The sequence below is a fragment of the Bombyx mandarina genome, chromosome 23, assembly GCF_030267445.1.
Source record: "Bombyx mandarina strain Sakado chromosome 23, ASM3026744v2".
Classification (NCBI taxonomy): Eukaryota; Metazoa; Arthropoda; class Insecta; order Lepidoptera; family Bombycidae; genus Bombyx; species Bombyx mandarina.
In genome coordinates this window covers 7,240,156-7,253,797 of record NC_143229.1, presented here as the reverse complement: position 1 = coordinate 7,253,797, position 13,642 = coordinate 7,240,156, and the positions used below count along the sequence as shown (strand labels likewise).

Genomic DNA, 13,642 nt, shown 5'->3' with positions numbered 1-13,642 from the left:
CTTTTGGACAATGATTGGTAAATCAGAAAAACGAATTATTGACTTTGTATTCCATTGGCAGTCACAAAACTCTTCGGAACGACATCTTAGATAAATAACAGGTTAACTATTAACCTTTATTTAAGGCAGGTTTTGAACCGTATTCTTTGAAGGAGACGATTATATTCAAATCAATCTGTATTGACATATCAATAAAATTTTTTTGTCCAAATGCACAGATTGCCACCTTTGATAATAGACGACTCATTTATGTATGAGCCGCGCGAATAAAGAAACGAATCTAAAATGGCGGCGGCGATCATGCGCTCTCACTAAACTATTGCTGTCTTTAGTCGCGCACGGCGCGTACTGCATGCGAATAAAAATCAGTTCTGACTTTGTTGTTGATTTCGAGTTTTTTCACTTTCGAGTTGTGCGACTTAGATGACTGGCAGCAAAAGTGTCTACGCAAGTTGCATCCCAGATGAGACATCTCCCCCTCTGTCAGGGCACCAAAGTAAAGTACATTCTCATTTGTTTTTTTTTATATAGTTTTACAATAAACAACTTTTCCTTTCTATCTTTTTTTTTATTTGTTGACCCTACCATCTGTCAGTGCGGGTACATAGACGCCATTTTCGATTCGTTTATTGGCGCGGCTTATACCTACCGCTGTACTTGACTGCATGTATTTCTTAAATATTAAGTATGTATTGTCTAAAATAATACTGCCACTACTTGAGGTTATAGCCACGGCGAAACTTAACAGTTAGTAAGGTATATTGTTGCCTTATTCCTGACTGGCTATTTAGTTTTAATATATTTCAGGATATTTAGGTACATAGGCACCCACTCTCACAAAACGCCTGCAGTCTGTCTGACAATATTATGTGTAATAGCTAAGGGTCTGACCGCTGTATAGTGGTCACTAATAACATTTTGTACCTAGTTCCGTTGCAATTATTAGCTGCTAAGGAATGCTGAATCTTTTAAATCAGTCGCTTAGAATTCAAAAAGTTCGTCATGTAAATTTCTTACTTTTGTAGTTAATGGCTTCAACTTTCGGGTTGGTTGTTCATCGGGCTGTTTTCGGGTTGGATCTTCGAGTTCATTTGGGTCTTTCGTGCAATTTTTATGGTATTTTGTAGACATTTTAGGCTAGAAAGTGATATGAAAAACTAAGCTTCTGTTTATTCAAGACATCTTTAGTAGCAGTGTAGTAGGAATGTTGAGCGATGTATATACACTGCTGCTGGTACTAAATCATTTTTGCGTCGTCTATCTATCTCTTAGGTTTATGGCGTTTCCTTTTAGACCCAGTTTAAGTGATTTTGCAGTTGAAGTGTTCCGGATGTCAGCGCGAAAAGTAGGAAGTTGTTTAGACTTGTCACGCATCACGCGAAATCACACCACATAGTTTTCTACTCTGTAATAAAATTCTCTTTGGATACAGTATGTCATTATCTTCATTACATACGTAAGTTTAAATATTCTTCAAATATGTGGTAATGAATATTTGGTCGTATATTTGTTAGTTATTCTTTCCGGCTTGAATGGTGGTATAGTCGTTATACAAAAGACATTTGTAAGACCTCAACACTCAAGGTTGTTGACATTGTTCACGTTGTGATATCAATGGGCTCCGATAACCACTATATACCAAGTGGACCGTAAGCTGGTCCGTTCATTTCCAGTAATAACATCTTAATAATTTCGAAAAAATAGTTTTTATACTAACAAAATTACAAAGAAAGGGTAGCATAATACGTCAACCTATTAAGTACCTACTTCGTATGACATAAAATGTAACAAGGTAGGTATATGAAGTTTTGGGCAATTAACCCAGCCCTTACAAACGGAGGGCCGCATTCATAAGAGATCCTCTAATTTATTTTAAGAATGCGGAAACTTTAATGTTTGAGGAATAGGTAGTAAATTTTATTAATTTGTACATAAATATTTATGTATGGTACTTAACAGTATTCACAGCTTTATCTACCTTCCTCGTGTTCGTAATGTGTTTCAGTAGGCTTAGTGCGAGTTTCAAAAATCGAATCGAATGACTCGCATCGAGTGTACGCTTTTCACGGTGAAACGTGCGGAGCTCTGAGTGCGAGTTAGTCGATTTGCAGGACGTTTATTCATCTTGAAAAGCGATATTTTTTTCTTTTATATTGGTAGCACGCAAGGTTTGTTTTTAAGGCGTTTAATTGAAATGCCAAGCTTTCTAACGATATTTATAATTAGTCGGGTAATGGGTAATGTACCTGTACTTAGTGAGAGTTTTTTTTATTACTCAATCGATGTTAATGTTATGTTTAATTTGTGTGAGGTTGTATCAGTGCCACCTAGTGGTAAACTTATGAATCCCATTTTGTGGGAGAGAGAAAGTTTGTTTATGTTGCTGTCTCATGTATCGAATAGCTTTACCGAAGTGAGCCTCTCCATTATTGTATGTGCGAGTGCGAGTTACAAATTAATGGATTTTGAGAGTATTTCTTCACTTTCAAGCAAGTTAAGTAGTCACTAAAAATTTTGCCGTGAAACCAATACAATATCAAGATTTTTTCTTTCGTTTTTCATAATAATGTTGTTTTTTAAGGTTTTATCTATTCTAATGGTTTATACACATATATTTTTTCGGTTAGAAAATTTTATAGACGTCTAGCTAGTTGTAAATACATATTAATTCTTTGCTTTTTCATTTAATTCTTATTAAATCATTGCTTTTTTTTAAAGAGTTGTTTGATGAGAGAGAGAGAGTGAGATAGAGTTTTTTTTTATTTTATTACTTAGATGGATGGACGAGCTCACAGCCCACCTGATGTTATGTGGTTACTGGAGCCCATAGACATCTACAACGTAAATGCGCCACCCACCTCGAGATATAAGTTCTAAAGTCTCAGTATAGTTACAACGGCTACCCCACCCTTCGAACCGAAACGCATTACTGCTTCACGGCGGAAATAGGCGGGGTGGTGGTACCTACCCGTGTGGAATCCCAAGAGGTCCTACCACCAGTGAAAGAGTATTCTTTATTGTACACAAAATGAATAAATATTGTGAAACATTCTTTCTTAGTTTTATCGCTAAGAGTGATCTCTTCCAGACAACCATTAGATGGGCAAGAATAACTTCGAAATTAATTGCACACTGTGTACCTATCTATTATAGAAATATAAACACACACGCACGTACACACGCGCGCACACACACACACACGCGCGCTCAATATACATATTTACAGGTACATACGTACAGATTTATATTTATAAATTATATAGAAATTTGAACAATGTAATAATAATTTTGCTTTTTTACACATTTATAAATAAGGATGGATGCTCGTAATAATTTTAGTATATTTGGGCCACCTAATGAAGATCATCAACACTATTACCGTAAATACAATCATTTTATAAACGTTCAACGGGTAAATGATTAAACCTATGTAAAACATAATTTCTTTAATTAAAAAAAGCAGAAATAATTACCTATTCCAAGATTAATTATGTTAAGTATGTCTAAATATGTAATTACAATTAAATAAATTCTATAATAAACTTCTAATTCTAATACTTCTATTAAAGTTACTAAAACAATATGTTTATGCTGGGCAGTTTTCGTGTATTTTAAAGGTTACGCCATTACGGCAAAGTTTTTTTTACGAAATTGCACCCTTAGAATGGAAGTGGTATAACTAAAAAATTTAAGATTAGTTTTATATTTCAAAACACTTATGTATTATTATTAAGAACCTACATTTTAAGTAATACGTGAAGCAAAAATGTTGTACTTCTTTTTACGAAAATTGCGCGGACGGAGAAGTATGAAATTTCCCACACTTATAGAGAATACAGAGAAGTAGTGCAGATTGCTAATATTTTTTTTAATTGTGCATAAACAATAAAAATATAAACTAAATCAATAAAAAAACCTTACACACATTACCATGTATTTGACACACACACACACATGCATTTATACTTTTTTTTGTTTATTGATTTATCAATCTGTGGTCAAATTGAGAATAGATTAATATTTTTTGTCTTTAATATTATTTTTCTATAATGTAGCCTTGGCGTCATAGAGCAATGATTATTATAGAAATGATGATAATAGAAAGGTGACAATAGAACTATAATAATGTTCAAACTTAAAATTTAAATAAATTATGGTCAAATTTCGACCACTGGACTACCATTAGTAGATAATAATAAAATCATTTATTGCCTTTCACACAGATTTAGATTATTACAGGCAGCCTACAAGGAAACAACAAAAAAACAAAACACTATTATTCATTATCACTATTCATTTCTGGCAAGCAGCTCAACATTTGCACTTGTATATTATTAATAGGAATTTTATTAAGAATATTGACAATTTATGAGGAATTTGACTAGTACGGATTAGTTATAGATATATGTAGTTACATATTGTAAATTAAATTAGTTTTATAAGTGCAATAAAAAATAATTTAAATGATAAAATGATAAAGCCATACCTTTTTCCAATGTGACGATTAGAGGGTATCCTATTATTCTTTTCTATATTATTCTATCAGCTTATAAAATTAAACAGTCTCTTTTAGTCTAGAAAAGGACAAAGTACTCTTTCTGTCTTTTTCAAATAAAATGGCATGCCTTAAAGTGTTTAAACCGAAAAACTAAAAAAATACAATTATTGTATTACAATATTGAAGTTTACCAGAAACTACGAATTTTGGGTTGAGCCACTTTAATTCTAAAGGTACAAAATAGTATTGAACACGTGACATTACCCGAATAATTTTGAAAGTAGTTGGTTCCCATTAAAATGCTGTTAAAATACGTTGTATTTCATTTAGACGGTCTAATGCCAAAACATCACGTGCTACCAATATACGAGAAATGATATTATTGCTGCTCTCGGTGAATAAACGCCCTGCGAAGCGAGTAGCATATCTCAACTCACACTCACAATTCTTCATTTTTCACCGTATAGAACGTAAACTCGATTTGATTTTGATTTATTCATTTACAATTGAACAACTAGGAAAAAAAGATGAAAAGACATTTTGGAGGGACCGCGAGGAGCTAAATTGTGTGAATTGTTTTATTTTGTCTATTTAATGTTTCTTAGTTAATGCGTATTTAATATTTCTTCGTGTATAAGTGTAATTTTGAGACCGTCCTGGATTAAAGGTTAAGGCGTCCGGTGTATTCGTATCTTGCAATGCACCGGTGTTCTAATCCCGCCGGCGGGTATCAATTTTTCTAATGAAATACGTACTTATCAAATGTTTACGATTGACTTTCACTGTAAAGGAATAGCATCATGTAATAAAAATGAAACCCGCAAAATTTGCGTAATTACTGGTGGAAGGACGTCTTGTGAGTCCGCACGGGTAGGTATCACCACCTTGCCTTTTTGCCGTGAAGCAGTAATGCGTTTCGGTTTGAAGGGTGGGACAACCGTTGTAACTATACTGAGACCTTAGAACTAATATCTCAAGGTGGGAGGCGGCATTTGCGTTGTAGATGTCTATGGGCTCCGGTAACCACTTAAGATTAGGTGGGCCGGGAGCTCGTCCACCCATCTATACAATAACAAAGTAACGTGGGTTTATTAACTGTTTAGCATCTGTGAAAGTGCGAAAATTTAAAAAATTAAACAAAACCGCTGGACGTAGCTTCTCGAAGTCTTCGAAAAGGTCCACTGAAAAAAATCTCAGTATATAATCAGCATTTTGCAGAGATTATATTTTATCCCATATTATCTGATCTCATTTCATTTCATTCCATGCCAATTGATTAATGCTTCAAATTAATCAAATCCATTTCACTCCATATTATCATTTTTCATAAAAAAAGATTAGGCTTTATGGCATGATACTTTTGCCTCTCTAGTTGGAAAAATAGAACTACTAAAGAAATACTCGATCGAAACGTTAAAACCCACTAATTTGTAACACGCACTCGCACAAATGTCATTCGTGGTACTAATTTCGGTAAAATTACTCGGTTACGAGATCACAACGTTAATATGAACTCGCACTCACAAAATAACACCGGGTACGTTTGCCGGTAGGGGCGCTGTTCCAATTGCATACAAATTTGAGCAAACTGGCTCGCTATCGAGAGCGTTACAAAACTCGCACTAAGCACACAGGTGCAGTCCGAGTAACGTTTTTTTTGTTTCATGTTACTTTGTTTTTATTTATATAGGTACTCAGATTATATTCTACGAGTTTTTCCATAGTTTTTTTTTACAGTATTTTATGGTCGATCATCAGCACTATCATATCGGTATGGTTCTCTAAACCCATGTTTCATTTCTTCTTTTAAATATATAAACGCGAAATACCACTCACTGATTATAGTCTACAGCTACCTTAAACTATTCATCCGATAGACTTTAAATTTGGGACATATAGTCCTATAGCAGTGCAGTGTGGTTAGTGCGAGTTTCTTAAAGTTCTCGATAGCGTAAAGGCTAAGCCAATTTTGTATGTAATTGGAACAGCGCCTCCAGCGGCAAACATACGCACACGATCCCATTCCATACAAACATGAGCTAACTTTTACGCTATCGAGAACGTTAAAAAATATTTTTATAGCACTAAGTACCCTGAACGTCTTCATCTACCGTCGCATACATAATAGCCAAGCATACGTATAGATTGATTTGCCATGGTAATCGTTGCTATATCGCCTATGGATCGGTGTAAGACAAACAAGTCTTTATCCCAGGAAGATGCAACGATTTTCATTCGGAATAACTATTAAAACATTGGAAAAATCACGATCGAATCGTTGGCAAATCTAGTAAAATAAAATTGCACTGTATTCATCATTTGTTTAACATGTTTCATTATGCCACTTGTTCAAATCTAGAACGACCTTTATCGTTATTAAATTTTATTTGACATCAGAATATTGACGTTGTTAATTTGTGACAAGCTCCGCAAGAAAGTCAAGCTTATTGTTGTCTTTGAAATAAATTAATGAAAATATTTTATAGTACCGATGCAATGTGATTCCAATGTGAAATAGTGATTTAAAAAAAAAGTTATGAATTTTCTTATTACAGAATTCGACTGAATAATTGAAAATGTAGCATGCAGTAGTTCATTTAAATTTAATGTACCATCAAACAATGCAGAGGGTACCTGGGGAAATATTTTCTCCTTTAGAGCCTCTGGAGCTTCGTTTGCTGAAAGAGCAATTAGCTAACATCTCTTGCGAATGTAGTGTTTGTGAAGCAGCAAGAAATTTGAACGCAATCTCTACATGTAGAGAAAAAAGTATACAGACTGAAGACAATCTAACGGTCTTAAGCTTAGCTCCGATTGACTCTGCATTGGTTGAGAGAATTAATTTAATGAGAAGAAATATTTCATGTCCCACTTGTACTGTTATTATGAGTTTATTTCGTCACAGCCAGACAAGAGTTGTGAAAGATGAAGAGAGTGAAACGAAATCAAATAAATCTTTTAGTGACAAAAATGAAGGCAAATGTGTGGAGTACATAGAAAAGAGTACATCTTTTACAAGTAGACCAATACTTAAACGTTCTAATTCTACTCTGTATGAATTTGATAGCGAAACATCAATCAGGACCGAAAATTTTCCTCAATGCAGCTTTAAGAGAAATGATTCTGCGAAAGTGAAATTTTTTGATTCCTACGATAATTCAGAAGTTCAACAACAAAAGCTCTCCTTATACGACGATTGCTTGTGCTTGGAAAATTTTATTGATTCAATTAGACCACCATTGTAGATTAAGAAACCGTTTCCATCTCGGTTACAAATATCGAACAATACAACACTGCACCCAATACCTTTTTGTAGTAATTGTTTGTCATACTTGCCAGTATTACAAGCAACTTCAGAAAGTAAAGTCATTTAAATCCAACAATTTATTTTTATTATCAACCAAAAATAACATTAACATTAATAATTTTGTAGGTGTATGAGTTATCATTTTGCCGCATAATGTTTAATAAACCTTGCCGAAGGGTCTGAAACCTGAACCCATTTTGGCATCCAATAGTACAGAGTAAAATTATGTTGTCCTGGAAATGATTTCTCAAATACGTAGCGGTAATATTTGGATTCATTCGTTTTCGGCTGCAGTCCTGGATATTGTATATCGTCTTCTTGTAATCTTTCAGTTGTGATCTCTTTTATGACCGAGAACAACGATTTTTTAACTGAAGACACACCATCACTAAATGCTTCTTTGTGTCGCCACAGCACACAGTCTGGCAATAATCCACTTTTGGCAAAACTACTTCTTAACAGATGTTTCTCAACGCCGTTTTGGGGTTGTCGTAGTTTAGGAGGTATTGAAAGATAGTGATGAGTGAATTGGATATCTAAAAACGGTACTCGTAATTCTAAACTAAAGGCACTCGTCGTTCGATCTGCTCGCAGTCCATCATAGAGATAAATATCAGAAAGCAAACGTACGCTCTCTTTATGTGCGTCCTTTTCAGACGGTGCGTCTCTGAAGTAGATATAGCCTTGCGCTAGTTCATCGGCTCCTTCTCCGCTAAATACCACTGTTGTGTCTGTTTTTTCTTTAATATACTTTGACAAAAGGTACATTGGCAAACTCGCTCGAATAGTTGTTATATCATAAGATTCTAAATGGTAAATAACGTTATCCAGTTCTTTTCTTATATCGTTTTCATCGAATTGGACTTCGTGATGTTCCGTTCCTAAATAATCCGCGACGGTTCTGGCGGCTGCAAGATCTGGAGAATCGCCCATCCCGATTGCGAAAGTTTGTATTTTGTAAGGCAATTTGTATTCCTTTGCAAGTTTCACTACAATGGCGGTGATTAACGAGGAATCTAATCCACCACTAAGTAAGCAGCCTATTCGTCGATCGGACATAAGTCGTTTTCGGCAAGCGGCCTCCAACAAATACGCAATCTTTTCATTGATGTTCATATCGATTAATTTATTTTCCGGTACGTAAGGCTCAAATTTGGGTGCCTTCCCAGGTGTGAAATATTGATGTGTGTAATCAAGTTTGACTTTACCACTTTCAAGTATACTCCACACTTGTAAGTTACCCGGAGAGAATTGACCGAGTGTCGAGTTTGGGCTGCCATTTTGCTTTAAGCCGAGCAAGCCTTTAGCTTCAGAACAAATAGCGAGAACATCGTTTTCAGGGTCATGAAAACTAAACAGAGGTCTAACGCCATAAGGATCACGGGCGATATAAACTTTGTTCTTCTCACCGTCAACAAGGCAAAACGAAAAAACCCCGTCAAGGTTAGTGACGGCTTCTTCTATGCCGAATCTTTGATACAAATGTATGATGGCTTCGACATCACAGTTTGTTTCATATTGAAACTCATGCTGTTTCTGTAGGCGTTTACAGTTGTAAATCTCACCATTACAGATTAACGTAGTGCGAGGGTAACAGTGTAAGCGCATCGGTTGCATTCCGTGCAGACCGTCCACGATAGCGAGACGTTGAAATCCGAGAATAGCCAACGGCTCTCTAGCATCTTGCTCAATTCGCCACGCATCCGGACCTCGGTGGCGAATGTTTGAAAAACACTTTACGCAGGTAGGAGTGAGGCCACCAGTTACACCGAATGTTGCCCAAATACCGCACATGCTGCCCTGGAAACGAAGATCATCACATTAAGAAAAATACAATTTACTATACTCAAGAAGGTTAACTTAATAAATTAGTATTAAATAAAATAAAAAAGTTCATTTCAAAGTTAATGAGATAGTTAATACATAAATTGGAGGCCAAGGTCACACATTTGGCTGCAATGTTGTTCTATTTCATCTTCGTGTTTAAAATTATTATCATTTCTCCGATAATAATGTCTGAATCATCAATAAATTTTATACTAACGTGCTTATTTGTATTAAAATATTAATAAATTATACTCCGAGATGAACGCATTAAAACCTTTATATTAAAACGAGATTATAAGCCCATAACACATGTCTATATTGACAACACGTTTTAAAACATATTGAAATAAAAATAAATACATAAATAATAATTATAATTTTTATAAACGCCTCGCAATAATATTTTGCCTAATTTTATTAAAAAGTGCAATTTTAATATAAATACTCATAAATATCTATTGCTTGATTAAATAACGTGCAGCAGCTTATAAATTTTATTACCTTACCTTAATGTAGAACCGAACAGTAACCGAAACTATTTCAATAGTTAATAATTTTCAATTCCAAACGTTAAATTCCAAACAGCGATACTACACCGCCTTCTGTGCATCTAACCTGAAGTCTGAAGCGAAATAAGAGCGGCGCGCGTTCGCAGAATCAATAGCAAACTGAATTTTTCTCTTCTCACTGTCTATCTTAACTTAGTTTGTTGAAGAAAGAATGGGATGACAGTACACACAACCAGTCGAGTTGAGTTATTACAAAATGGTAAATCGTTCGGACTACGTCATGATTGCGTCAGCCTTCGAACGCGGGCATTTTAAAATTTGTTGTCAAATAAACCCAATTTTTCTATTGTTGTAAATTTGAAAACTATACTGAGCGTGTGTTAATTAGTGTGAATAATGTTAAACGTAGAGCTCAGTGTGAATGTTTATTTGTGCAAGGAAATGCATTGAAATTGTGTCGGCAACAGATTAGCAATTATTTGCAATTATTGCATCATTTGTATAGGGTATTTTGCATTTCGAATTCAGCAAAACAGTAGGTAGAACCTATTCACACATTTAAAACGGGATGAATCATTAGCATATTGGATAATAATATATTTTATTTGAAACATTGGGTTTTTATGGTAGAATCTGTTATTATTGCAAGTCGCGAGCTGTGAGTATAATGTCATAAGAGTTATAAAGTTATATTTCGCAATGCACATTTGTACGTTTGTAATTTCAAAATTGTTTGCAAATCAATAAAATTCACGAGAAAATTATCTGTGACGAATTTAGAAACTTAATGACTTTTGATTAGAAGAAACTTCAGTAGAGTTCTCTCTACTAAAATAATCTCTGGTGTAATTATTAATCTCTGGTATTAGCTGTGTTTATTTTTTATCAAAACGATTTTATTCTGCCTATAAATTCTAGTCTAGCTCGTGGTTGAAGCTTCTCATGAGTCTGGGTGCATTATAAGTAGGTACATGATCATTAAGTGGTAAAACATCTTAATAGTTTACATTAATTCCTCAATCAATTCATCATTAATTTCATAAGTTATGTTTTTGAAAATTAAAGTGTAAATAATGTACAAATTAATAGTTTATTGCGTTAAGAAAGTAAATAGATTGCACAAAGTAAAGGTGCATAAGAAAAGCCGATTAAAAAACAGTTAATAATGTTTATAAAAGATTAGTTGATTAGTTAATAATCAGCTTGTGTTAGCCGTTATTTTTTGTTTCATGATAAACCTTCAGGCCAGGTGGTCTAACATAAATAATGGACAGGCTTCAGAAGCTTCTGAAGAGTTTTTTTAGCTTTGTTTTAGTACTTCGTAAGCGGGAACTCATCCGGGTGTCATAAAAAATTGGTAATTAAATTAGTCGCCAGGTAAATGCTGATTCCGCAGTCGTAAATGTAATAGTCTTTATCATTAAATTGTAGGCGACGCGTTGTCGTGTCATTATTTTAATGTGTTTTTATATTATTTCGTCTGCTTAGTACTATTTTGTTTGAAAATACTGTTCCGTTTGTATATTTGTAAAGATCAGATCCATTTTTCGATATCGAGGTACACGTGGAACACACGACGTTGTCACAATATCGCACAACAAGCCACAACACCGCTGACTTTTTTTATGATGGAAGGATTACTGGTGGCCCGGAGGCCTTTACAGTTTCACCAGGACAGGTGGGCGAGCAAAGGCTCAGCCAGTAGGAAGGGGATTTGCTGATAGCTGCCCGAGCGCCTCCGAAGGTGACCTAACAACTGAAGAGCAACTACTTCGCGAATGAATCTACTACCAGATCGGAATCGCGACCCGCTGAGAAGATCCGGCGAGAGACTCAGCAGGTTGATGCTTGGGTTAGATTGCACGTCGACCTCTGTCGAGTTCGACGAGTACGGTTACCGGGGTCCCCAAGCGTGCTTCTAGTGTTAGAGCTGAAGACGTCTAATGCAAAGGTTATTGGATCTGATGAATCGGTAAGGACGTGTCTAGGGTGTCGATGGTGACTGGCTCCTGCGTGATCAAGATTTAGAGAATAGTCAGCGGCGGCAACGATAAGGCGATTATAATAATGCATAGCCTTATTGAAGTAGCGTTCGCGATTGATTCGAGGTCCATGTGTAGGTCAACGTTCTTCACGAACCACAGAGCTCCGACGGCTAACCTGCAAAAGCGGGATTGTAGGGATCGGAGGATTGTAGGAAGTGTGTGCGGGCCGCGTGAGAAAACATCACACTCGCGTAAGTCATGACGGGCCTTATGCAAGTTTTGTAAAGTGTCATCTTGTTCCGAAGGGACATTTTACTTCGCTTACAGATCATGGGATAGAGTCTGCCGAGAATAAACGCGGCACGGTCGCGGACTGTTTTTATATGCGGGCGGAATGAAAGTCGTTAATGAATAAACTAAATAGGAGCCGGGAGAGAACGGGGCCTTGCGGGACTCCAGGCGTGAGTGGTCATGGGGAGGAGCGGGTTCCTTCTACTCGATACCGAAAAGAACGGTTGGACAAGAAACCGCTAACTCTTTTGCATATTATTACACGTACGAGTCAGCGGCACCATACAATGATTTTTGCACAATGTTGCCCGTGCTTCGACAACCTGTATTATATACATCATAATTATACTACACATGGTTTGGGAGAGTCCTATGTCCAGCAGTGGAAGACTGTGGGCCGATGCTGAAGATGATGATGAAGTGTTTGCAAATTAAAAATAAAATGCCATTCTACGTTCACATGAATGCAATTTGAGTTCGTAAAAACCATTTTTACAAAGATTGAAACTTTGAAATCCCAATCCCAAGATGAATTTCGGAAACTATCCACTTACTAAATTTTAGTAAGTGGATAATAGTATTTTCAACTAGCATTAATTACTATTTTTTAACTGTACACTGTTATTGCTTGCTAAATTTAAAGCTTGAGCTTCAAATAAACAGAGATTTCAGTTTGTGTAAATAAAATTTGAGAATTAAGTGTACGATTTTCATATCAATTTCCAGAAGCTTGGATTGCTATTTGATTGATGAAAATTGTTTGGTGTAGAGGAACCAACAAGCTCGCGGTCTCTCTGTATTAGTTGTTACTTGAGCCCCCATATCCCTCATGGGTGAACTTTGTTTCCTACATATTGACACACGTCACATCAAAGCCTCATTTGATTTCAATTTGTTGTTCGGTGTGCGGGGGTTCACGTTCTAGATTATGTCCACATTTTCATCTGCGAAGCAGTCACGTATCCTAATCTGTGTGGATAATTTAATAATAATAAAGATATTGACTTCGATTTATGACAATATAATAATCTGGAATCATTTTCAAAAGAAAGATTCCCGTTTTCTTCCGAGGTTATCTATGCGCTAAATATTTTCGTTCTCCCAATAATGTCAATGAAGAAGTATTTGCAAATTTTTTTCCAACCTAGTCGCCGGCAGCCTAAAGGGCTATTCCAGATACGCCGGTTTGGTATTTGTAGCAATGAACATTGGCTTGCTTATTCAT

At 35.6% G+C, this 13,642-nt stretch overlaps 2 protein-coding genes across 3 annotated transcripts in view; both read right to left on the bottom strand.

The window, feature by feature from the left end:
* Window positions 1-13,642, bottom strand: part of LOC114245625 (uncharacterized) — a 219,774-nt gene that overhangs the window by 156,944 nt on the left and 49,188 nt on the right. The gene's annotated exons all lie outside the window — the stretch shown is intronic.
* On the bottom strand, window positions 7,868-10,290 carry AsnS (asparagine synthetase). Of its 2 annotated transcripts, none has more exons than XM_028177829.2 (2): window positions 10,139-10,290; window positions 7,868-9,605 (listed from the first exon to the last, which is right to left on the bottom strand). In XM_028177829.2, exon 2 carries the CDS (start codon window positions 9,597-9,599, stop codon window positions 7,944-7,946), a length of 1,656 nt encoding a protein of 551 aa, XP_028033630.2. In that variant the 5' UTR covers window positions 9,600-9,605; window positions 10,139-10,290; the 3' UTR covers window positions 7,868-7,943. The 2 variants fall into 2 exon arrangements, with proteins under 2 accessions (XP_028033630.2, XP_028033631.2); XM_028177830.2 differs by having other exon boundaries at window positions 10,134-10,283.

What these genes read in the sequence shown, in the direction of transcription:
- AsnS (XM_028177829.2), bottom strand. Translation starts at nt 9,599, where the DNA reads ATGTGCGGTATTTGGGCAACATTCGGTGTAACTGGTGGCCTCACTCCT.